General features: G+C 45.1%; 1 protein-coding gene across 3 annotated transcripts in view; it reads right to left on the reverse strand.

Moving 5' to 3' along the window:
• PRKCB (protein kinase C beta) overlaps positions 1-25,290 on the reverse strand; it is a 283,543-nt gene that overhangs the window by 25,793 nt on the left and 232,460 nt on the right. For all 3 annotated transcript variants that reach the window (XM_054693796.1, XM_054693795.1, XM_037507406.2), the window contains 6 exons: positions 16,677-16,768; positions 14,932-14,994; positions 9,917-10,055; positions 6,889-6,969; positions 6,535-6,642; positions 1,050-1,190 (listed from right to left, as the gene is read on the reverse strand). In XM_054693796.1, coding sequence (XP_054549771.1) covers positions 1,050-1,190; positions 6,535-6,642; positions 6,889-6,969; positions 9,917-10,055; positions 14,932-14,994; positions 16,677-16,768 — 624 coding nt within the window. The remainder of the gene's footprint in view (positions 1-1,049; positions 1,191-6,534; positions 6,643-6,888; positions 6,970-9,916; positions 10,056-14,931; positions 14,995-16,676; positions 16,769-25,290) is intronic.

Raw genomic sequence — 25,290 nt, forward strand, 5'->3', positions numbered from 1 at the left:
CCAGAGGGAAAGAGGGTTCATCACATACCAACTGAGTGACCTTGGACTAAGGATAGCAGCACTGCATCCATTGGGTGTGGTGAGGATGTGATTAGCTGCTACATGTGAAATGCTTAAGATGGGGCCTGGCACATAATAAGTGATCAAGAAATTAATACTATCAAAAGCAACTACAATAATCACCATTTGCTTCACCTGAACATCAGAGACCCTTACATTTTAGGTTTCAATGACAATGTTCAGGCTTACTTTTCAGCTCAGCCGGTGGTTTTATAACCCATAATAAAGCCACCAGGTCTCTGCTCTGCTTAATCTCACAAAGAAATATCCTCCTAACAGAATCACAGTTCTGATTAATTCAGGTGCAAACTCTCCCCAGTGCTGACAGGCACTCCCTGCTGAGCCTGTGGGGCTGAAAAGCCCCCATGTGTGCATAGCAGTACGAAGTGCGAGACGTATTCTTACATTACAGAAACCATCTCAAAGCACTGGCTCCCCAGAGCCTGCAGGAGTCCCCGAGCGCCTCAGTTTCTGTTGTTTCGCCTTGGGTGGGAGCCGGCTGGTAGACCTGTCTTACTTACCGACTCCAATGCAGTGTGTTTCAGAATTAAATTTAAATACCATTGACATAAACAACATGATCTTTGATGCCAGTATGAAGAGAAGACAACACAGTCGAACAGAGGAAAGAGCGACAGCAAAATTAGATTCTTTACCACGGTCCAAAAATGGATCTGGACTCAAATCCAGATCCAATCCTATTCGCCAAAGAACCATTCTCAAAAAATGCCAGCTAAGACTGTTACCGTGACTGAATCGACAGAACAGGGACTTGACAGCCATCATCTTCCCCACTTTGTAGGAGCTGGGCTATATGAATGGACGTCTCCATTTTTATTCCCGGTGACTTTGGGCAAAACTGTGAGCACCTGGAGACTTATTCAAGTAGAGGCACCGATGCCTGTCCCTTAGGGAACATTCAGAGTGTGAGAGGGAAATGAGTGGGTTACGTGTGTGGACCCAACAACCGCAGGGAACAGGCTACTTACAGCTTTTGGCTTATACGGGGGCTGAATCTCCTTGCGTTCAAGTTTCTCCCAATCAATATACCGGAAAAATGCATGCTCTTTGATGTCACGTTCGCCTTCAGGTCCACAGCCCAGGCGTTTGCCCGGGTGTTTGGTCATCAGCTTCAAGAGAAAGAGAAATATTGAATTAATGCACTTCAAGAAGAGGAGCAGAGACACTTTGAGGGATGACTTCCTGAATGAAGAAAGCACAAGGCAGAGTCTCAGCTAATTTTTATTTTTTTGCCAGCCAGCCCAGCAATAATTTCCTAGCCAAATCTTTATAATGGGAGGACCTGACAACACCTGCTGCTACTCATCCCGGAGTACTCCTTATGGGAAGGGTCAGACATAAGCCTGAATGTGGCCCTGAACTCCAAGTTAGAAATGCCACGTGACACCTTCTTATTGAAGAATATGTTTTATGCAATTACTGGTGCATTTAATGAGAACAGTTTCAACATCTCTAAATACCCTCCCTCCCACCACAAGGAGACTGGAGTTTGACCAAGGCAAAGGCCACATTGATTCACGTAGTATTTGCATTCCTCAGTAAAGCACTTGTGAAAATGACAAAACAGAAGAAAAAATATTAGTCAAATGGACCCAAGTTTCAAGTAATTACTTTCTGAAATCTCATTAAATAGTCAAAACCTAGCCCAGCTCATTTCCCTTGTATCACACATTATACTAAACTCCGCTGAGGCTTCTTTGGTGTTCCATTTAAATTACTTAATTATCAAGCCCTCTATCTTTGGGTCTCTGAGCCAGGGCTAAATAACAAGATGAATAGATGCTCCAAGATGAAAAACCAGACAGGCTTCCTCTTGTAAATGAATCTGAAGCAGCATGAAAATATCTCTGATCTCAAGACTTCAGTGAGTGCACAGAGAGTAAAGATGGAGGACTTGGCAATTTTTTTTTGGTGGGGGGGGGTGAAGACCAATAAGAAGGACTCAAAAGAGGAAACAAGAAACTGGAACATACAAACCCAAGAAGCTTCCCTGAGTTGACCTGACACCAAGTAACCTTGATGTCAAGGTTCTCAGATTTTTGCCCAGGACGAGGAAGTTATCAGAGAGGTTAAGCAACGAGCAAGGACTTGAGATAGCAAGTGACAGCTCCTCTGCCTAACTCCAAATCATGGGCTTTTAAGACAAATGAGAAAACTCTTTGCAAGTGGGATCCCCAGGAATCATTGTGGATTGGTTTGGCCAGAAAAGTTTTACAGAGGGCAAACAAATTGGGCCAAACCTTGACATCTGAGTAGGACTAAGAAAGGGAGGAAAGAAGAAATGAGAGGAAAGAAAGGGCTAGAAGGTCTTGGTGAGCCCTGCTGCCAATATCAAGGGTGGTTTTCGGGTACTGAACACCTCCAACATGCCTGGCTCTGTGCTAAAGGCACAGGACTCTTTCCTCCAGGTGACAAGACTTTGAAGCCTCAGTCACTATTTTTCTTTATCTAGATGAAGAAACTGGGCCTAGAGTAGGCATTTGCCCAAGGTCACACAGCGAAGTAGCAGAGCTGTGCACTGAACACGGCCTGACCCGAGAGCCCTGGCTGCCCCAGCCAGGAGTCTCCATCAGCCTCTGCTTGCTTTTCCCCCAGTGTGTGGGCAACGTGAGCTTCCCTCTGCTTTAAGTTTGTTCAGAGTGGAGTGGCAATCTGAGCAGTTACAGTAATTTTTTTGGTACAAAATAGGGTCTTCAGAGGGATGAATACATAAAGGACCTTTCAGCTGACAGGAGATCGCTGTCAAAAGCCGAGCTCAGTTGCAGTGTAAGCAGGAAGTGCCCAATGACAAAAAGTCACTGCAGATACATCCAGCACTGATGCGCCTCTCTGTCCAGTGTCCACACTCCTCGCGGACGTGCCTGGGGCCACGCAAGCAGCTGCATCTCATCACTGTTCCCCTCTGATCACCCCCAGACCATCCCCGGGGCCCAAGGTTCAAGAGGCAGGATTTGGCTGTGGATTTGAGCGTCACTTCTTCTTTGGAGCATCGACCTTGAAGAAAGTGCACTTGCTGGACTCTGGCCCACTCAATTCAGAAAGATCCCACCCCAATGGTCAGAAAGTCACCCCCGTTAATCCTGAAGGTTATGGGTTCTAAATTAACAGAAACCTGCTCTACTGGGGAAACTGCTAATTGGAGCTGAAGCTGAATGCAGCTGACCTGGAAAAATCCCCTTTCCTCCATGACCCACTTAGAGGCCTCAGCTGTCCAGCAGGGCGGAGTTGTGAAGGGGGGATCTTGAGCATGCATGGAGGACCTACTATGTGCCAACACCATGCAATGAGTTTTGTCTTATGTCACCTTATTTAAAGCTCTCAGAAACTCTGCTCAATGAGCATTATTGTCACTCCATTTTCAGAGACAAAAGAAACAGGAGTCAGGAGATGCAAAGACCATGTGCTAAGGTAGAGGACGGGTCCAGATTTGTAAGGGTCTTGATTTCCCAAATCCCCATCCTTTGAAAATTCCTATCTTGGGGGCTGCAAACTTAAATGCCAAGAGGAGCCTGGTGTGCAACATAGTAGTGCCAGCATTAGTAATAGAAATAATAATAGTCCAAGGGTTTTGGAGCAGAGCGCCAGGCTCTGTTGTAAGTGATTTGCATGTATTAACTCATTTACTCCCCAAAGAACCCTATATGTAGTACTATCATTATCCCCAATCTACAGATGAGGTTGGACAAATTCCCCGCTGTCATAGGGCACAGTGCCGGGACTAGGATTTGAACAGAGATGGGGTATTTACAAACTGGGGAGGGCATGCCCTATCTAAAGGGGACTGCTAACCCAGCTCACTGACACTTTGCAAGGATGACAGACCATCACTGTGAGGCTGGATTTTTCAAGAGAAACTGGAAAGCCGAATGTTTATGGGAAATTCCCTGATCTTTCAATATTGGCAATTATTAAGCAGTCGAAAACCTCCTCCCTCTCCCTCAACCCCCATATGATATCCACAAGGATCTGATCAGACCCTCCTTTTATCCTCTTTTTTTCAAGGGCCTTGCTTAGCTCCTAATGAACCTTGGGGTCTCCACTCTCTTCCTAATTTCCCCTCTCCCTGCCTCATCCCCTCAAAGTATTTTCAACCAGTTCACTTTAAGATGTTAGATATTCAAAAGGCCTATGAAATGTCTCAAATACTGGACATTTACATAGCAGACAATTTTTTTAAAAAATTTATTAATTTATGCAAGAACCGGGGTACAGGCCAGATGTGCGGGAGGCTGAGAGGATTCACCAGAGACAGAACGGGGAACAGAACAGGCAGACTGACGAAATACACTGCCGAGGGGAGCAGCGGGCACAACAGGAGAGGTCTGCCTCGCCATGTGGAACCCTCGCCGGTGGCTGGTGGCCGGGAATCGAACCGGCGCTACAGAAGCTGCGGACAGCTTCACAGCGCGGCAGCTCAACCACCTGCGCCACCAGGGGAGGCCCCATAGCAGACAATTTGATAACTGTGGGGGCAAGCCAGACGCAGGGTGGGCAGGCTCACTGTTGATTCGGGCAAATGAAAAAGGAATCTTGGAGACTTAGGTAGATTTGACAAGCCTTGAATGCTGAAGCAGGGGACCAGACACAGGCAGACCAGCAAGCAGGGAGGCAGAGTGGCAGGGGGGCTGGGAGGCAGGGAGGCTCGGAGGCAGAGAGGCTGGGAGGCAGAGAGGCTGGGGGGCAGGAAGGCTCAGAGGCAGGGAGGTTGGGAGGCAGGAAAGCAGGGAAGTTCAGAGGCAGGGAGGCTGGGAGGCAGAGAGTCTGGAAGCTGGGAGGCTGGGAGGCAAGCAGCAACCAAGCCTCCCAGTCCCCACGATCTCCTGTAATCTCCACATTCTCGGCCAGCGGCCAGAGCATCCATATTTATAGGTATTTGTGCCCCATTCGTGTTCCCAAGAGCTTTTTTACAATAATACGTCATCACATGTGGGTAATGATGACACGTGGGAGGAAAGAAGGCCAGAGGTGGTGGCCACAGAGGCTAGTGGCAGGGAGGAGAAAAAAACACCTGTTATTTAATTTTCCCTACAATAACTAAAAGCCTTGCAGAAACCTGTGGACATCAATAAACATCCTGAGGGCCCTGAATTCAACAGTGAGGGGGAAGGAAAGGGACAAGGGTGCACAAGGGGTATGGGGGGAGTAGGGGGAAGAATAAGAATACTCTCTTAAGTAAACATTTCCATCAAACTTAAAAAAAAAAAGGTGTTAGGGATGGAGATGAATGCCTATGTGTTTTTCCCCAAGAATATTTTCAGCTTTATCTCTGCAGTTGAAACACAAAAGGTAGGTGATTCACTAAGAGCAGGATTCTAGAAGGTGTGACAAGCTGTTTCTACACTGAGACTTGTCCCAGCTATTCCAAACTGCTGGTGTTTCCCAGCTCCCTCCTGACCAGGGCCAGCCAGTATAGGGATCTGACCAGTCAGGAAGGATAAGATCGGACCGGCAGAGGGAAATCTGCGAACACTCCGAGGATCAAGGCCAGCAGCCCTGGTTTATTTCAGATGCCCAGGTGGGTGCCTGTTGGGTAGGCGTGGCAGTGCTTCAACCTGCAACCCAGACTGTGGGGCAGCCTGGAGGCAGCTGCGCAGGCCTAATTTCCTGGGGTCTCAGAGCATTGCTTCCACACTCTCACCAGAGGTGAATAGACACCACATTTGGATAATGTTGCACAGCCACATGAGGCCCTTGCAAAACACAGACATACAGACTTCCTCTCGGAGGTGACACTGAGCGATGCCCATTCTGAAAAAGCACTTCAGGTCCATCTGAGGGCACCAAAGGTGAGGACCACTGATCTCCAAGGACTCACACAGCTCCCTGCGAGCACACCTGGGCTTAACACATGGTTCATAATGAGCGATCCTTACTCCACAAATGCAAGTCCTCCTTTGTGCACAAACACAGCTTGCATACACTGTGCTTGTACAAATGTGCATGCACTGCGTCTTGAGGGAAGAGGGGGGCTCAGGGACACCACCGGGTCAGCCCATCTGAGAAGCCCTTCAACCCAATACTACTTGATCCTTTCTAAGAACAAAAATCATACGCTGTTAGTATTAGCTGCACACACAGAGCAGAGCTGGGCAAGGCTGGCGGAGCTGAGTAGGGGACCTCTTGTGCCCCTTTGCCTGGGTTCCAGCTCTTTGGCAAAGTCTCTATGCTTCTTCCTTCATTCATTCAGTAAGCATTACCCCTGTGCTGGCCCAAGCCTGGAGTCCAGCCAGCAGCAAAAGGCTGTTGCAGGCAGGCCTCCATGCTGCTTTTGTGCATATTAGAAAATAGCTTTCTTTTCTCTGGGAGGCAGCCGCTCTGTGCCAGGGCTCCTGGGTAAGCAAGTGGGTGAGTGCTGAAGGCAGTCTCCCTCCCCTACTCTCCCTGGGTGAGATGCCTGGGGCAGGTCCCCGCTACATGGCAGTCTGGCCACCAGAGTTGACGGGGCTCACTTACCCCTTTGCAGATGGCCACGGCTTCCTTGGACATGGACTTTGGATAAGCCACATTGTGCTCCATGATGGACTGGAAGAGCTCGTCTTCATCCTCCCCTTCAAAGGGTGCCTGTGGGGCAGAAAAAGCGGAGGGGAGGAAGCACTCCTGCCTAAACTCCCCCCATGCCCCAGCCAGCAGACCCACCCTCCGGGCTCACTTCGAGGCAAATGCTCAAGGCATTAGGGTGACCCCAGGGTGGTGAAAGTCAGAGGCTCAGAGGATTTATGAGCCAGGACCAGAAGCTATCTTCAAAAGAAACTATAAGGATGAGGGTGGGGGAGGCCTTAGCTTATAAATCACTTAATATTCAATTACCTGCCCGGCCAGCATTTCATATAGCAGGACTCCAAATGCCCACCAATCCACCGACTTCCCATAGGGCTGATAAGCAATTATCTGGAAAAGAGAAGGCATTCCATCAGGGAGCTCTGCAGGCTCGTGTTGAGGCCAGAGACTAAATCCATGCTTCTTGTGGCAGTAAGAGTGGAGTGTCACTGGTGGGTGGGGGTGGAGGGAAAATTCTTCCTGTCGCCTGCCTGTTGTAAGAAAGACTAAGTCGGCTGTAAGTCGGTTGTAAGAAAGACTAAGTCGGCCCCAGATGTGGGCCATCGGAGTGACCCAGGAGCCCAGGGTCTACCTGGGCTATTTCTTTACCTTGAGATGACAGAGATCCTTTACAGAGGTACCTGCAGAGGGGCCAACATCTGTCTTCTAAAGCACTTAGGATGGTGTGCTCTTTTCATTTTAATTCAGCGACGGTGGCATTTTTTTTTTTAGAAGAAATGGTGTCTTCATTTCTCAATACAAAATTAATAACATCCACACAACATCTTGAGTATACTCAGTGCGATGGCCCCCTGTGCTCGGAAATGGCTAAGATGGTAAACTGTTTTTTTAATAATTAGAATTTTAAAGTAATACAAATGTAGCAACATCTTATTACCCTTTGACGCTTTATTTAGAAAATTATAGGTGAACAAAGAGAATACAATTAAATAAAATCACCCATAATCCTTTATCAAAAGAAAAGTATGGTTAATATTTGGTCTCTTTCCTTCTAGATTCTTTTCTATGAGTACATATCCAACTCTGTGTGTATTTTCCATAAACTTAAACACTTTAATATGTGGACCTTAAATAAAGTATTTTATTAAATTAAATTTCCCATGCTCTTGTCTGTATATTGACATAATCAGGGGTTTTTTTGGTTCACGTAATCAGTTTTTACATGTCAGTTTATAATGTTGTAGGGTTTTCCTGAAATGTACGTGTATAAACTTGGCTATACAGTGACTGTCCACTTGCCCAGCTCCACTTCCCTCTGAGGCTTCGGCCCTAAGTACAGAAATACCCTCTGAGGACAATGAGGAACTGGAGGCCGGGACCCAAGGGAAAGCTTTCCACGAGGACACTTCTCATTGCAAGTGTTTTCACACTTTCAAAGTACTTCATGTCTTATTTGACCCTCACAACAACCTAAAAAGTTAATCCTTTTACAAAGGAAAAGAGAGCCTGGGGGAGGTGGAAGAAACTGCCAGAAGTGAAGGGGTTAATTACTGGAAGCAGCTCAGTCCTCCGGGCAGGGGAGGGGGAAGATTCACATCACCAGAAACTACTCTGGGCTTCTGCTTCACAGGAACTTTCAGACACCACAGACATTGGGCCCTACCCGCAAAGATCCTGACTTGATGGATCTAGGGTGCTGCCTAGGTACCCCACAATTTAAAAGCTCCCTGAGGACTGTAAAGTGCAGCAAGAGTTGTGAACCCGAGATTCTTGAATTCATGGAAGATTAATGAATTGTGCCTGGTGTCAACCGATTAACAAAATGATAATCAACTAAGGGGAAAGCCCACTGGGTCCTAATACAGAATTACTCTTTTAAAAGATTTTTCTTAATCACTTCAGTAATACACAAATAGGTTTACACCTTGTGAAAATTTTCAGTAGCCTACAGATTAAGCTAAATTTCCCTTTACCTCAGAGATGGCCAATGTTATCAAACCAGTCCAGAAACACCAGGTTTTTTATGCTTTTACATGTACATATATGTACCTAGAAAATATAAAGCAGTGTCTTGTGTGTTGGCATTATTTTTCATAAGTGGAGTCATACAGTCTATGCCTTCCTGTATTTTGATCTTTTTCTCTTAACCATTTGTCTTGTAGATCTTTGTACATGTACATCTATAGCTAACTCACTCTTTCAAATTGATGCCTACAAGTATTTCATACTATAAATAATTTAGTCTACTGCCCACTCCCTTACTGGTGGCCATTCCAGTCACAGACATATGTGCTCTGATCTTTTTAAAGGCTGCATAGTATTTCCTAATATGAACACAGAATGTTTTAGTTAACCATTGCTTTATTGAGAATCAGTGAGGTTGTCTCCTAGTTTTCATTCTTCAATAACTGCTACAATGAAGAAAGGACTTTGAACACACATCTTTCACTCTGTGTGTGTGTGTGTGTGTGTGTGTATCGCGCATGTGCACGCATGCACATGCCTGTATATTACAAACTAGGCTCCTAAAAGAGGCACTGCTTTGGCAAAAGAGTATGCAGATTTAAATTTTGTGCCAAATTATTCTGTTGCATGGGATCTTCCATTGCCATTATTATACAGCAAGTGGCTGAATCAAGAAAAGAGAACTTCTAGAATGTCCATCTCCAGGATGCTCTACCAAGCCTTCAGTTCCTTTCCTTAAAAATCCAGAAACACATTGCAGAATGCCACATTTTCAAGCACCAATTCAGAAGTGGAAAAAGAAAAGGAAAGCTATATATTCTGGCACCAAACCACTGTACCACAGTGTGAAGGGGAAATTCATTCCACAACTAACCGTTTCTTTGGCAAAGGAGAGGAAGGTTCTAGAATGAAATCCTCACCCTTCCGTTTGTGTCTTCATACAGGACAAAGCATCCTGAGGAGCACAAGGACTGTGTCATGTGTCAGCGCAAGGCTCTCTCAGTGCCTTCCTCTCTGTCTCTCCCTTAACAAACATTTCAATGTCATAACTGGGAGGAATCATATGGCCACGAGTCATAGCAGCTTGACAAAGAATTTTACTGATGAGTGGTGGAAGGTTCTCTTGAGTTTTATTTAACTTTTCTCCCAAACCTTGATGTATTTTGGGCCTGAGCTTCTGGATGTGTGCTAAGTTAATTTGGATGTGTGATCTGAAAGGAATGATTTTGAGTATAAAGAAGGACTGGCCTGAGGTTTGCCTGCCAGGTATCCCCCGCTCCCCAACCTTTCCCAGGCTTTCATACGGCCATCTGGGGGAGGGGGGTGGAGTGAAGGGGAGGGTGTGTAGGTCAGGGGTCCTGCCAGCTCTCACCTCCGGGGCAATGTAGTCTGGGGTGCCGCAGAAGGTCTTGGTTGTCACCCCATCCCAGATGTTTTCCTTACACATGCCGAAATCAGCGATCTTGATGTGGCCTTCAGAATCCAGCATCACGTTGTCAAGTTTTAGGTCACTGCAGTGGATGTAAGAGTTTAGGGGTTTCATTAAATGTTATTTTTGTCAAGTCAACTGGCATCACTGGTTATATGCAAAAGGATGTTCTAGGTGTTGGGGGGACACAGTGAGTCCAAACCAGGCCTTGTCCTCCAGTTGCTCACACTCTGGCAGGGAGATCGAGAAGGGTACATGGGTTTCTGGGTTCTTTTCTACAGAGCCAACTGTGCTGAGAGTCTCATGAGGACACAGAAAAACAGCAGCTTTGACCAGAGAGAATCACTGGAGAGAAAGCTGAATATAGGGTAGTATGTCCATGGAGGCTCCTTGTATCCTGGACCATTTCAAGAAACGACCTCTGTAACTCAAGGACCCCTTTCATTTCTTAGGAATATAAAGGTCTCACAAAATTTGTACTTAAAAAATTCTCTGAAGATAACATAGAAAAAACTGCTCAAGAAAGTCTTATTTAACACCAACTGTTCAGAGCTCTCCTAGCACATGAGCCAGGAGTTTCCATGGATTCTTTAAGTTAAAAAAACTTGGTTGTGCACCCACTGTGTGACAGGCACCATGCTTGGAGCTAGGAATATACCATGAACATGACAAACAAGCCTCCTGCTCATGTTCAGATTCAATTCCAGTAAAGGGAAAAAGAAAATTAACAAGTACTCAAATCTATAAGCATCATCAGTACAGATTCTGGTGGGTGCTAAGAAGAAAATAAAAAAGGATGATGAGATACAGGAACTGGGGAAGTTCTCTGTAAACAGTGTCAGAAGGGACCTCTCCATGGAGGTGATACTTAACCTGTAACCTAAAGGATATGTACTTCACTCTTTTATTTCATCTGTGTTGATGAGGAGTGTGTGCTATTTGAGGGAACACTTGAACATTCTCGGCATATTGATCACTCCAATACACTTTCCTCCTCTCTAAACGCCTACTCCAAAGTCAACACTTGGTGTTTCTACACCAGTGAGGAGAGGTGACAATGGGCCAGACTTTCTCAATCTCAATAGAAGTTCAACTTCTTCTTAGAGGTAAGGGAATCTGTTGTTCAATTTAGATCTCTACATTAGACCATCTTTGGGTGGTGGTCATCTGTGGCTTCTGCCTACTCTAGCATCTTGTGATGAGAGCCTCCCTATATTCCTATGAAGGACATCTTTCTCTGACTTTCAAGCCACATGAGGGGAGTGCTGCTGATCCTAACTGCTGGGTCCCAGAAGGGTCACATGGGCCTGTCTTTACCACTGAAAATACCATGGCCCTGATGGTACTTTTGCTAGTGCCTTCAGGAGAGAGGTGAGCTCTTCTTACATTGGGATTGCTCCATGGTAGAATGAAGGTTTAGAAGTGCCAGGTGTCACCAGGTGGAGGAAAGGGAGCTAGTCTAGATAAAGCAATGTCGAGAGGGAGGGTAGAAAATGAAGTCTCATAATATCGTTTTAAATCCTGAGTCCACCCAAGCCTAAAGTTAGATCTATCCCCTGAACTTCTCTTTTACATCAATTAAAAAAAAAAAAAACACCACAAACCTGCCTTTTTAAAGTTAGTATATTATTACAACCTGAAAAAATTGTTCTGGCATCTCCCACTGTGTCTGTGAGGTCCCTTCATCCAAGGTGGGGCACCTGGTTTACCCAGAGCAGCATGCCATGTCCTTGGCGCTGTCCATGGTACCATCCCTCATGCCCATCTACAGGCTCTGGTGGTCTTTGAATGCCAACTTAGAACCCAGAAAAACTGGACTTTGCAGCAAGTTGCTTCACCTAGACACACACAACATTCCCCCCCCAGATTGCTTGCATGCTCCCAAACAGGCAGCTGGGGCAACCAGGGAAGTGATAAAACCTTCCTCTGTTAAAGATAAGAAGCTGCAGGTGCTCAGACACAGCAGATCTTGTGGCTGGAGGACACCCCAGTCACTGTCAAATAGTAGTGTGTGACAGCCCCCTGCATTCTTTTGTTTGATGTCATAACACTCACTTCTGCTTCAAAAGGGGGCTGGGGCAATTGTTTTCATTTTCAGAAATCTTTCAATAGAAAAATCAACACACATTCCAGAGTGGTGATCCATAAATCAGACACTAAGAAGGATTTTTTTTTTTCTTCTCTGCTCCCAACATCCCCAATCATGGTCCTCAGAGAGGCCAAGCCTAACATAATTCCTCATTCTCTTTACTTAAAAACTGTCCATTTAACTGGAGATTTAAATGAAAAGGCTTTACCACCATAAAGGCAATCTCTATAAAATCATAAAACCATTCATCTTCTGTCATGTAATTTAGGGTGAAATAGTCGAAGTGGGCTTTGTTACTTACAATTCAGAACCTCGATTGAGAGATTTAGAGACAGATTTGGAGAATACAGAGTCTGGAACAATGCCTGATTGTAATGCAGATCTGGTCTGGTGAAGATGCCTAATGTCCCTACAGGGGACAGACATTGCCCTTGTTCCATGAATCTTTAATGCTGGGTTCTGAAACTGTTGATAAGAAATGCTTCTCTCACCTCTGGAAACTAGAGGTGAGAGATTGCTAGGGCCAGTCTGGATTCTGTATCTCTGCTTTCTTGGTCACAAACTTCTGATATGAGTCTTGAGGGAGGGTAGGAGTGTTAGAGCCTGGGTTGTGTGCCTGTCTTTGCTACAGGGAGACTGTGAACATATCTGGCATTTTCAGTCTATATAGTTGAAGATGAAATCAGTTCCCACACACAAATAAAAGTCCAGATGCCAAATGGCTTGAAAGAGTGATACATATCCCCAAAAAAGCATACATGAGAAGTGGAAGATATGAATGGGAGGATGTGTAGTCAGGGGGGCGAAGAATGTTGGAGTTAGACATGGGATTAGTACCTGAAATGCTAACCTGGGGATTTTATGACCTGATTGGCCAAAGACCTTGGTCCATGGATCCCAGATCCCAATTCAGTTCTCTGCTAGACTGGAAACCTACCCCTGAATCCCAACCCAGTTGATAAGGGCTCTACTTCCTCTCCTGGACCCTCCCCTGGGAGTGGATTTTCCTTCAATAAACTCTCAGTCCCATGTTTAATTTTCTCAGCAGCCCTGAGGGGCTGGTTCTATTCCAGTGGAGACCCAGCCAGTACGGGAGTTAGATTCTAGTGACAGTGCTTAAGGTGAAAATCACGTAGTGTGAACAATTAATCGTGATCCCTCTTTCTTTGGTTAAGCACTAGCTGAAGTCATTGGCTTGGATTTAGGGGTCATGTCATAAGGAAGATAATGTGTACCTTCCAACAACATAATTACACGGGGCACAACAAAGTGCTTCCCATTATGACAGTCAGGAGGAATCTGGGGGAATTAGAGGATTCACAGGTCCTGTCTCAAGTACCTACAGAGACACCTGTTCAGGTAGTGATGTCTGTTTACCCAGGCCATGCATGGGCATGATGGTTATACTATTTAAAGCTTGAATTATTATTCTCTGTTTCTGTTTCCTCATTGTGATCACTCATGTCCAAAGTAAAACTCTTCTTCCTGACCTTCATCCCACTATCCATTGCCAGGAGTAAATATGAAGGGTGGAGGCTCTCCATACTCAGATAAGAGCGTATCTCCTCCGCTAGATTTATTATTACTATATCAAGGGAAAAACAAGTCCTAGTGCTCCGGAGGCTTTTAGCGAGGCCTCCAACTTTCATCCCTCCACCCCGCCTAACACCCCTAGCCTCACCTGCACTATTTGCTTTAGATCACAAGGATTAATCTCTTTATGGCTTTCATTCCCACAACAAGAGGCTCAGGACTCTAGGGTCACTCTAACTCTTTAGTCCCACATCATTACCGTGTTCTCTATGGCAGACAGGTACCCCACCCCCACCCAGCACACACCAGTTCTCTCTTGGTTTCCCCCATAGCCCTTATCACTACTTGGGAGGCTGTATCTTTGTGATGTACATATTTGTCTCCCACCCCTAGAATATAAGTTCCATGGGAGCAGGGGTGGGAGTAGGAGGAGAGGGTGGAGAGGAAGTGTATGGAGGCAGGGGTCACCTGTTTCCTTCATTGCTGTATCCTACCACCTGAAAAAACGCCTAGCTAATGGTAGGCTTTTGATAAATGTTTGCCAAATGAATGAATGAAAGGACTTTCATTTTGTGAAAGTGATCACAAAATGATCACTTTAATGATCACTCTTTGGGATCATTTAAATAGACTCTCACCTAAGCTGAGTACCCTTTTGGTACTTTGCCCCTGCCAGCCTCTCTTGCATAATAAACCAACCCAAGTCTGCACTCTCTATGCCATTTGCTTCCATGTGGTATAAGGAGACTTGTACACCCTGGACTCGCTGACAAATAGCAGCCTTGGGCTCAACAGTCTGTTTTGCATGAAATATAAAATGGTATGACTCATACAGCTATGATCATACACTTGCTCCTCCAAAAACAGGCAAATGCCAAGTTTTGAACTTAATCCTGTCTTTCAGGGAAAGCTACTCAGAGATCCATTTCTAAATTGTAGTTACATAGAAACAAGGAAAAAAATACATTTGTTTCATAATAATCTGATCCATCACATTCTGCCAGAGTCTTTGCTTACTCCCCAAATGTGGGGTCCACAGGCAAGAGAAAGAAGTGCTGGGCCCCCACGGTGAGCCTCCTCCTCCCAGAACAGACGGTCTCCAGCCGCAGGCTCTGAACCATCACTGGTGGTCCGAGATCTCCTGCCACCAGATCGAGCTGTCCAGGCTTTGCCAGGGCAGTGGGCGATGCTGCCTGGCAGAACACATGCCCAAGTTAGTACTGGAGGATTCCTCCCCCACCATGGATTCTAATTTTAAAAGCAGTTAAAGAAAGAGACAGGGAAGGGAGGAGCTGAGGGAGATGAGGAGACAGGAAGTACAGCCGTGTTCACTTACCGGTAAATGATGCCCTTGCTCTGTAAGAAGAACAGACCGATGGCAATTTCTGCAGCATAAAATCTGAAATTAAAAAAAAAAAAAGTGATGGAGAAATTCAAGGACACCATATGCTTGACAAGTCTCAGGATTCAATACAATATTGAATGAGGCATAGGGCATTAATACCCCACCATGAATGGTCAGCCACGCATCTCATAAAATGAGGGGTGACAGTGTGAGTGGACCGACAGGGTTTAAAGAGCTAGGAGATTGCCTTAAGGAAAAATTGGGGGTGGGCAGAGGTTCAGTCAACTGCTTAGTGGAGAGAAGCCCATGAGACATGATGGACTGGATGGAGAATGATGGTTCCAGATGACACCAAGCTAAAATATCTTAGGAGGCTTGCATCTACCTAGCATCATTTTGGGTTATCATCTGGTTTAATCCTAATCATAATCATATGCAGTAAATCCAAGTATTACTTCTCTCCTCCTTAGATGAGGAAACAGCCTCAGAGTCAAGAAATAACTCAGTCAAATACAGAGCTGGTGAGGGCACAGGCAGGACTGGGAGCAGCGTCTGTGTGATGCTCTCAATGAAGTACTGGAAGGAAAGAGGTTCTGAGGGGACCAGAATGCCCAGCCATACTGCAAGGGATGGACAGGGCTTTGGGGAACTATGCCTGTGTGTAATGAGATGAAGGCCTGTGGTCAACAAGATGTTGGAAATAGAAGAAGAGAGTCAACCTTATGGTGTCATTAGAATTTCCACCAAGATCTGCAAAGGGCAAGATCTGGAAGCACAAGCTTGCAAACCCTGTGGGAATACAGTGCTCATAACCTCAGCCAGCGGGGCTGAATTGAGCAAGAGTTAGAAAGCCTCTGGAATGAAAGGATGGGGTTCTACATGAGCCCCAGTGTCATCTTAGAGGGGCAGCAAGATCATAACAAACTCCCCAGAAGAGGTTAACATTGCTAATTCCTAAGACTTGCTATGTTCCTGTTCTAGGCAGGTGAGATTTGTGTTCTAAAAAGAAGAGACTGACTGCCTTGGGGACTGAAAGGGACAGAATGGACTCAGCAGGGGAAGCACATTTCCAAAGCCCAGAGTCAGTCTTCCCCATCCCAAGAGCCACAGAGCAGAGCCACCACACCACTTGATCCTCAGGCCCCTGGAGGGAAAGCATCCAAGAGGGAGAGTGATGTAGGACAGAGAACATGAGCAAAAAGGATTTGGGTCAGAAATCTGGATGTGCCTCATGCTAGCTCTGTGATCTTGAGCAAGTTTCAAAAAGCTCTCTGGTCTGTTTCCTCATTTGTAAAGTGGAGATGAGAACACGGACCCCTAGGTGGTTCTCAGGATTAAATGGGACAATAGCTGCAAAGCACTTAGGACTTGGCCCAGTGCAAGCTCTCAGTTAATATTGGCCAATGAATAAACAAAACCTACAGTGACATTCCCTGAGGAAGCTACAGGCCTTTCCTTGAGAATCAGGGGCAAGAGACTAGAGATAAAGCTATACCTTATAACTCTTATTATAACTAATTAGAGATAAAGAAGCAACTGGGGGTTTTGAGTGTCAGGTTCTCAGCTGCTGTCAGGAGAGAAAGAAGCATCCCAGATCAAGCAGGACATCCTTTGCCCCTGGTCACACATTTCTTTAGAAGTAGCTCAAGATGTTTAAAATTCCTATTCAGTTAAAACCCCAAAGGAATGAACAACCCACCCATTTATCCCCAGGGAAAGACATGGTTCTCACTTACACAGCATGAGGCTCCTTAAACCGGCCAACTTGTTGGATGTGGTACATGAGGTCGCCCCCATTCACGTACTCCATCACAAAGTACAGGCGGTCCTGGAAGAAGAGACCAAATAGCAACATCAACATCCTGGAGCACTGCAGCTTCCAAATGGAGAGCAGGGAATAATAGCTGGGATTTATGATCGAAACTCTCAGATGTCTATGACAGTCCCTAATTTGCCAGGCCTTCTGTTTCCCCAAGCGGAGTATTTGTACCACTGAAAGTATGCAAATAAGTATAGGTGATGCACAATTTTTTTTTTAAATTAACTCTTTATTTAAGTTTATGTTTGTCTATACCAGAAAATATAATTAGCTCATTAATCTTGGGACTTAATGGATCTTACTGTTTAGGTTAAAGCTAATAGAGTAGGAAAGATTAAGAAATCACATTACAGGTAATGGGGAGTGGAAGTCACCAGCCTCGGTGATCTTGATCCCTTGGTGTTAACGTAATCCTGTCCCATAGGGATTAGGCCCGACTGTATAAGCAACAGGCTATCAAAAAGGTCTATGTGTGACTTTCAGGACTGGGTCATAAAAGAAAGTACAGCTTCCACTTTGCTCCCTCTTGGGCTACTCACTTTCAGGGAAGCCAGTCCCATGTCGTGGGGACACTCAAGCAATGGGATGGAAAGAATATTACTCAGCTATTAAAAAAAAATTAACACTTTCCATTTGCAACAACATGGAGGGAGCTTTCAGGGATGGTGCTAAGCAAACTAAGTCGGAAGAAAAAAATACAAATACCAGCTGATGTCACTTCTATGTGGAAGAGAGAGAAACCCAAAAAAAAAAAAAAAAAAAAAAAAGGGTCAGACAAGACTAAACCAATAGGGGCCTTCCCGGTGGCGCAGCGGCTCTGGGTTACAAGGCTGCCCGCAGCCTCTACAGCACCAGTTCGATCCCCGGCCACTGGGCGAGGGTCCCACATGGCGCGCAGACCTCTCCTGCCGCCCGCTGCTCCCCTCAACAGTGTACTTAGTCAGTCTGCCTGCTCTGCTCTCCCCTCTGGCTCTGGTGAATTCTCTCACACTCCCGCGATTCTGACTGTATCCAATGCTTGCATTAATTAATTAATTAATTAATTAAAAAAAAAAAAGACTAAACCAATAACAAACCGTTGATAATCTGAACACACAACTGAGGTAACCAGAAGAGGAGGGTGTAGGGGCAGAGGTGGGCCAGGGAGGAGGCCAACTGCAGGATTACTGGAGGTTTGGCAGTGGGCATGGTTTGAAAACACTTATCTGCAGAGGTTTGAACCTATAGCCCCTAAGACATACCCAGCACTGTAGATCAGTTTTACCTAATAACATAATTGCAGGGAATCTTCCTTACAGCTTTATCTTATACAGGCCTTATGTGCATCTGTCAAATGTGTACTAAGTGTCCAAAAATTGGAATAACAGCAATAATGAAGTTAAGCTACTTATCATGATGCTAGCAAAGAACTTTCTATATTTGGTCTCATTTGCTCTCAAAACAGCCCAACAGTATTACTATCCTGTCCCTTTCAAAGACATGACATTTGCAGCTGAGAAAGAGAAAGTAACATACTAAGGGTCACTCAGCTATTAAGCCACAGAGCCAGGGCTTGAACCCCGTACGGTTCCAGAGTCCACGTTTGCCACCTGGTATTAGGCTCTGCACCAGACATTGCATGGTTGTGCAGGAGAGTCCTCGCCTCCCGGAGTCTCCAGTCCAGAGGGGAGGGAAGGTGCAGAGGGCTTTAGCCACATGTTGGACAGAGCTGGAGGTTCACAGGGCAGGAGTATGGGCTACTGGAGCTTTTTTGAAATGTCAAAGGACCTGATGACTCCTCTCAACATGTGTACCAAGAGGCAAAGTGCTCACTTGTGCTGTCAGTGCCCAACGCAGATGAGACTCGCATAAAGGTCACCTGCGAGATAGTGGCAGAGGAGACAGTCAGCCAGCACTGCCGACACCCAGCCCCTGGTTTCGGGTGTTGGGGGGGGTTGGGGTTGATAGAAAACAAGCCTAAAAATAGTATCTGTCTTTGCTGCACATTGAAGAAAACCAAAACACTTGCTTTTAAAAATTATTTTTAAAACTAGCAGATGGCATCGGCCACAGAGAAAGGAACGAGGGAGAGATTTCACTTGCTTGCTTTCTACTTGGAAGAACTCAACTTGCCCCCCAAACTCATTAGTCAGAATCCCAACAAGGCGGGGGGATCCACTGTGGGCATTGCTGTGTTTTGTGGCTTGTTTCCACCACTAACTGTATTTGGGGAAACCCTGAGACCTCTCTGGTCTGTGCTAAGCCTGGCTGGGGCACACCAGTGTCTCAGCTATTCAACGTTACGACTGGCATCTGGCTGTCCTTGCACTTTCTGGACAAACAGTGGTGCTCACTGTACGCCAGGCACTGTTCTACTGCCAGAGATGCTGTGTGAATAATCCACGATTAATGCCCCATGTTAAGGATTCCCTAGACCAGTGGGGAGAGCAGGCACATTTCCAAATAACTATCTTTCCCAAAATAGGGTGGGAGATGATTTTGGAGGGGCTATGGGTACAGATGTTTTCACCTTTATAGCTTTATGGTTTACTGTTGTTGTGAAAAACATAACATCTGAAGCCCCTGATTCTATAGGCACAGGTGGCACCCTCCCTGGCAGGAGGCTAAACCCTGCCCAAACTCTGGCTGTCTCGCCCACCAGCTTCAAGAGCTTTACCATATTTGTCTGCCTTGTCTACTAAAATTTGCCTATTTGGAAATATTTTTACTAACTTGCCTTTTTAAAAAACTTTTTTATTTAAAAATTTTTAAACATCATACCAAAGTCATAAATAGCAATTTATTGTGTCTGTAAAAAATAAATGATATCTGGGGCCTATCGACTGTGCTCTATCCAGTCTGGCTTTGGTACATCAATCCCTTAGATGACTTATTTTTTAAAATAAATGCAATTTGTCCACACACGACCAAGTTCATCTCCCACTCCAACATAAGGAACATTGAAATTTGGAAAACACCGCTGGAGGCAAACTAGAGCCAATATTGAGCAGAAAAGTGAATTTTACAAGTTTCATTGAGAATTTATTTTTGCAAGTCATGGTATTAGGTGAAAAAAGGGCAAAGATAATGAAAAAGATAAAGGCCTTGCCCTCAGAGAATTCAAAATTTTGGTTAAAACAATGCAATGAATGCAAACCATAATCAAAGCAGAATGTGATCCAAGAAATTGCCTGAGAGGCATAAAGTGAGCTCCAGTGGTTTCACCTAACAAACTAGTCCTTCGCCACTCCCTCCAATTTTTACTAATTGTTTTTCCCCACAGTGCCCTGAAATTTGACTGTGTTCTCACTCTGCTTATAAAATTATTTTAAAGTCTCCAAAGATATTTCTTAAAGCCACATGGAGTTGTTTTTGATTTGGACTTATTTGCTAGACTCTATTACATGAAAATAAAATAAAATATATATGTATATATGTATACATAGACATGTTCATATATGTAGGAAGAGCAAGAGAATCAGCTCAAGATCCAGTTCAGTGCCCCCTTATTTACTCAGTTTCCCAAAAAGGACTCGTCAGAGCCCAAAACTTCAACTCTCATCATTCTGGGTTGATGAATCCTGACTTATATTCTATCTTCCCGTCTCCTGAGTTCCCAGCAGCTCCAGCTGGCCACAGGACGTTTCGACGTGGGTGTTCCACTGTCAACTCCAATTAAAAGCTCAGCAAGGCAAGCTCACCATCTTTCTCTTCAAACTAGCCAGTCTGCTCAACTCTCAGTGTTTCTTTCAAAGCGTCGTGGTTAATGTTGCTGTTCTTCATTACACATTGCGTTGTCCTCTAATCACAAAATGACTTCAATTCATTTTAAATTCCCTTTCTCCTTTACCTCTCACATTGAATCAGTAAGTAAATAAAGGTAACCGTCTGTCAGTGTACCATGCAAAATGGCTGGATAGAATTTCCCAAATTTGGGATGTGAGAGCGAGGACAGTCTCATTTTAAACATGACTGGATGCCATGTGCAGAATTAGGAAGGGAGGTGGTTAGGGCAGGGAATTCACTCTCCCTCCAAGACAGCTGAAAGCGGGTGTGACACCATGGCCCTGGGTGCCGGGGCAGACCTGCCACTTTCAATAAGATACCATGACACAGAAAATCAACAATGTGGGAACACCCTGTGCGCCATGTTCTAAGGCAAGCTGGAGTAAGAGTTTGCCTATTTAATGATCTTTCATGATTTTCTAAGCGGGTCATGGATTAATCGTGATAGTGCCTGCCATGCTTTTATGGCCAGCAGCAAGCTAAGTCCTGCTCCAACCCAATCAGCCTCTTTGGACTCAAGATGGCATCTTACTCCTTGTGGGAGCACCAAGTAATCATTCCCTGTAGGTACAAGCCCTTTTTAAAGATTCCTATCAAGTTAGTCGTAGTCAATTGCCAGCTGATTGGAAGAAAACACCTAACCTACGCTGAACCATTCAGAGTCTCTCTCTTCTGAGTATGAATTAGAATCAGGGGATTTGGAGGCTAGGCAGACTCGCCAGGGGCTAGAGAAGCCATGTTACCATGAGCAGGGAAATAGAAAGCAAGAAAGAAACAGAGGCCTATTCTAGAAAGCTTTGAAGTTACCAAGGGGCTCAGATGCATCTTTGTCTTTGGTTTGTTCCCCTCCAATATAACTCTTTTATTTTTCTTAACATGAGCTAGTTTGGAGATTGGGGGTGCTTTGCTCCTGGCAGCCCAACAGTCACTGAGACTACTGCCAGAACTTCCACCAGCAATATTCTTACATCAAACTATATCCCTGGATATCACTGCCAGCCCACAGCTGACTCCAAGTTACCACGACCCCTCGGGACTCAATGGGACATGCCATCCACACAGCAGAATTCATTATCCTCACAACCCCTCCCTAACCCCTCTTGTGTTCTGGGTTGATGCTCTTCCCAGCATGCCTTGCAATTGAGTTCTGTTGGGCCACGACAGCAAATTTGGGGAGGAAGTAACTTCTGTCCTTCAATGACTCATAAAATCTAATTCTATTCTTTAAAAAAAAAGTGCATATGTTCAATTGAAAAGAAAACATTTAAAATAGCTATTTTGCTAAGGAGACTTAACTGCCTGTGCCCACTAGCAGTTGGGAAATTGCATGAATGTGCTGGGCTGACAATGGTCCCTGGGAAAAACTGCAGAAGGACCAGAGGAAACATAATCCTCTTTGTGCCTATGCAGCAAGGTGCCCTCCAGCCCGGCTCTCATAATACAAGTAGCCTCCATTTAGCATTCATTATGCACTTGGTACATCATCTCTCCTAATCCTTATTTATAACGCCCACTTTAAAGACGATGAAACCAACATTCAGAGCTTTTAAGTAACTTCCTGGAGACCATACAGCCAGCAATCACAGACCCAGATTTCTTTGACTGAGGAGCTCATGCTTATCTCTGTGCTTCTAGAACAACCCACCTAAACCCCGTTCATCTCATCAGTCCCCACTCACCTAAATGAGTAGCTTGCCAAAAAATTCAATTCCCTTTTAATGGTTTTTACATATCTTTGGGTATTACCTTTTGCTACCTTGTGCCACATTAAACACTTTCTAAACTGTTTTATATTAGATATTTCTGAAATAATATAAATTCAAAGGAAGACAGGATTTGGGGGGGTTAGGGGCAGTGGCTAGGGCAGGCACAGACCACTCCCTAAATTGAATCAATGTTTTGATTTATCTGTGTCTCTTCCTGATTTTTTTCCATGTGCAGATTCCATTTTAACACGTCTAGAGCTGTCTGTTAAATGGAATTTAATAGTCTATGTTTTCTGTTAACACTGTGCCACACAAAATATTTTTAAGAGTTTTTGAATCCAATTGTCTAAGAATATTTCTGATGCAACTTTGTTTTTCTAAACATGCTTTTAAAAATTAAATTCGCATCATTCTAAGAATGACCCAAGATGTTTTGCATAGTGGTCTTTCCCCCTTTTATCTGCTAGGAACACCTTAAGGTTTTTTTTAATTTTATTTAGGATCTTTTATCTTCAAAATTCTAAGTCACTAGCAAGAAAAAAAATCACATTTGCAGCATGTTATACTAGATATGTCATTTTTTTTTTTAAGGTAGCTGATTCATAAGGAAATTCTGGGTCACAAAATACAAAATGACAATCCACTCAGGCCATCCTGGCCTCCTGGCTGCTCCTCAAACATGCTGGGCATGTCCCTGCCACTGAGGGTTTTCCACACACTCTTCTACTGTCTAGAAAACTTTGCCCCCAGATAGCCACATGCCCCGCTTCCAAACTCACTCTCGTCTCTGCTCAAATGTCACCACTATCAGAAAGATCTTCCTTGATCATCCCTTCAAAAAAAGCATCTCTCAGTCTCTATCTATCCCTCTCTCTCCCTTTGATATCTTGTCACTATTGTTTGTTATCTGTCTCTCCCACTAGAATGAAAATTTCAAAGAATCAGGGACTTAATCTCATCTGTTTCTTGAGATGCCTCTCCCAGTTATGCAACTGGGCTCTGACACATGTATTTCAACAAATAAATATTTGTTGGCAGAATCAATAAGCATTAAGACCCTCTGTAAACTGACAGTAATGATTAACTTTTTTAGGGGGAAACAGAACAGGCAGATCTACTGAAATACACTGCTGAGGGGAGCAGCGGGTGAGACAGGGAGGCCCAGAAGTGATCTTTTTAATTTAGGGAGCATTGCAAATGTGTGACAAACTGTTGTGGGGGAGGCAAGGTGATCTGGAAGTGACACCCCTCCTCAGGGAAGGCTCATGAGCCTCCCTGGTGGCTCAGATGTTAAAGACAGCGCTATCAAGCTATTGCCAGCCACTGCAGCATGAGTTTGATCCCCAGCTGGCCAGGGAGCTACCCACATATGGAAGCAAACCTCTCCTCTCTCACCCTTAGCAGTGTATTTCAGTAGATCTGCCTGTTCTGCTCCCCACTCTATCTCTGATGAATGCTCTCACAAACACAGACCCTGCCTCTCTGGCCTACACCCCAGTTCTTGTATGCATAAATAAATAAATCTTTAAAAAAAAATTAAAAGATCACTTCCACCAAGATTCTTTCCCAGTATTGCAATGTCTGGTGGGGTAAGCAGGTGACTCTTTCACAGGACAGAACATCTGAAGAGGCTTTAGGAAACCTGTGTGCCCTGGACCATTTCATCTTTCTGAGGCTTCATCATGCAAAACATGGACTGTAATTCTTAGCGTTTAGGTGATGACAAGCTGTGATCATGCAAGTGATGATTGTTTATGAATTAGAGATGGAATCTGAGGAAGGCAGAGCAGGACAGCAAACGCTTCCAGCTTGAGGTTCTGGAGTTCCTGCAGGATAAAGTCCTGCGCTACAAGGTAGCAACAGGGTGACTATGCCTGAGTTACTTCACAACTCTGAATATCATCGCCCACATCTATACATTGGGGAGAGTAAGGTGCTTACTCCAGAGAGTGTTGGGAGGACAAAATTAAGCATCCCTTAGTCTTGGCACAGAGCCTGACACCTGCTGAGGTGTCACTAGCTACTGCTTTTTGTTGATTTACCACTACGGTTAAGACCATTTAAGGTATTAGACCACATAAGGCAGTAACAAAGCCTTGGGCTCTAAGTTGGGTGCATGGTGATGCCACACTGGGTGGAAGGAAACTGCAACCTTTTCACCTACAAAGTGGGATGAGTGCTATTTCCCTGTGCAGCTAGAATGGAACAGAGTTTTGGAAGGTCTACACAAAGGAAGTTGCTCAGATGGAAGAGCCAAGTCTGCTCCAGAGATGGGTAAGCTGAGGGATGGAGCTCTCCGGCGTTTCCCAGCAGGTGAGAGGTGAGCAAAGCTGGGTGAGAGCTCAGGACCCTGCCATTGCCTGGACAAAGGCTGGCTGCTGGAGGAATGCCCCAGGGAGGTCAGGCCATCAGAAATGGGGTGATTCCCACTCAACACACACAAAAGACCTCAGAACATAGGGTTTACATGGAAAAGCCTCTTGGAGTCATGCTGCCTGGGCTCAGGTCCTGGCCCTGAAATGTACCAGGGCTGTGAAATGTACCAGGGCTGACAGTTTGAGGGTCCAAATTGTCAGCAGTTTAAAATTGTCAGCCCTGTGCTTCACATGCACACACTAAGCATTATTGGAAGTCTTTAAAATAAACGTATATGAAATAAAAATATAAATGGTTACCCAATAAATAACTTACATGGAGCCTCTTCACTCAATGAGCATGTGCAGCCAAGGAGAGATGAGACCGAGGGGTGTCTGCTCGTCCCCCAGGAGGCATCTCGCTGGCAGTGAGCACGTCTCCCCAAGCCAAGCGCCATGTCAGTATTTGAAGTTTCACATTCCCACCCCTCACCGAACAACACAGTCCAAAGACACAAAACAAGCAGTGGGTTCCATCCCTGGCCCTGCTGAATGGTAAAACTCTCCAACCTGGGGCATTCACCCCATGCAAGATCAGGAGCCACGGAACTCACCTGTCCTATGCTCTCTCTGCCTTTAACCTCTCTGGCCTGGCATGTGAGGCTCCTTGAGGGAATGCAGAACATGACACCATTTTCGTGTCAAG

Source organism: Talpa occidentalis, unplaced genomic scaffold (genome assembly GCF_014898055.3).
Source record: "Talpa occidentalis isolate TD23 unplaced genomic scaffold, MPIMG_talOcc4v2.1 talOcc4.12, whole genome shotgun sequence".
NCBI lineage: Eukaryota > Metazoa > Chordata > Mammalia > Eulipotyphla > Talpidae > Talpa > Talpa occidentalis.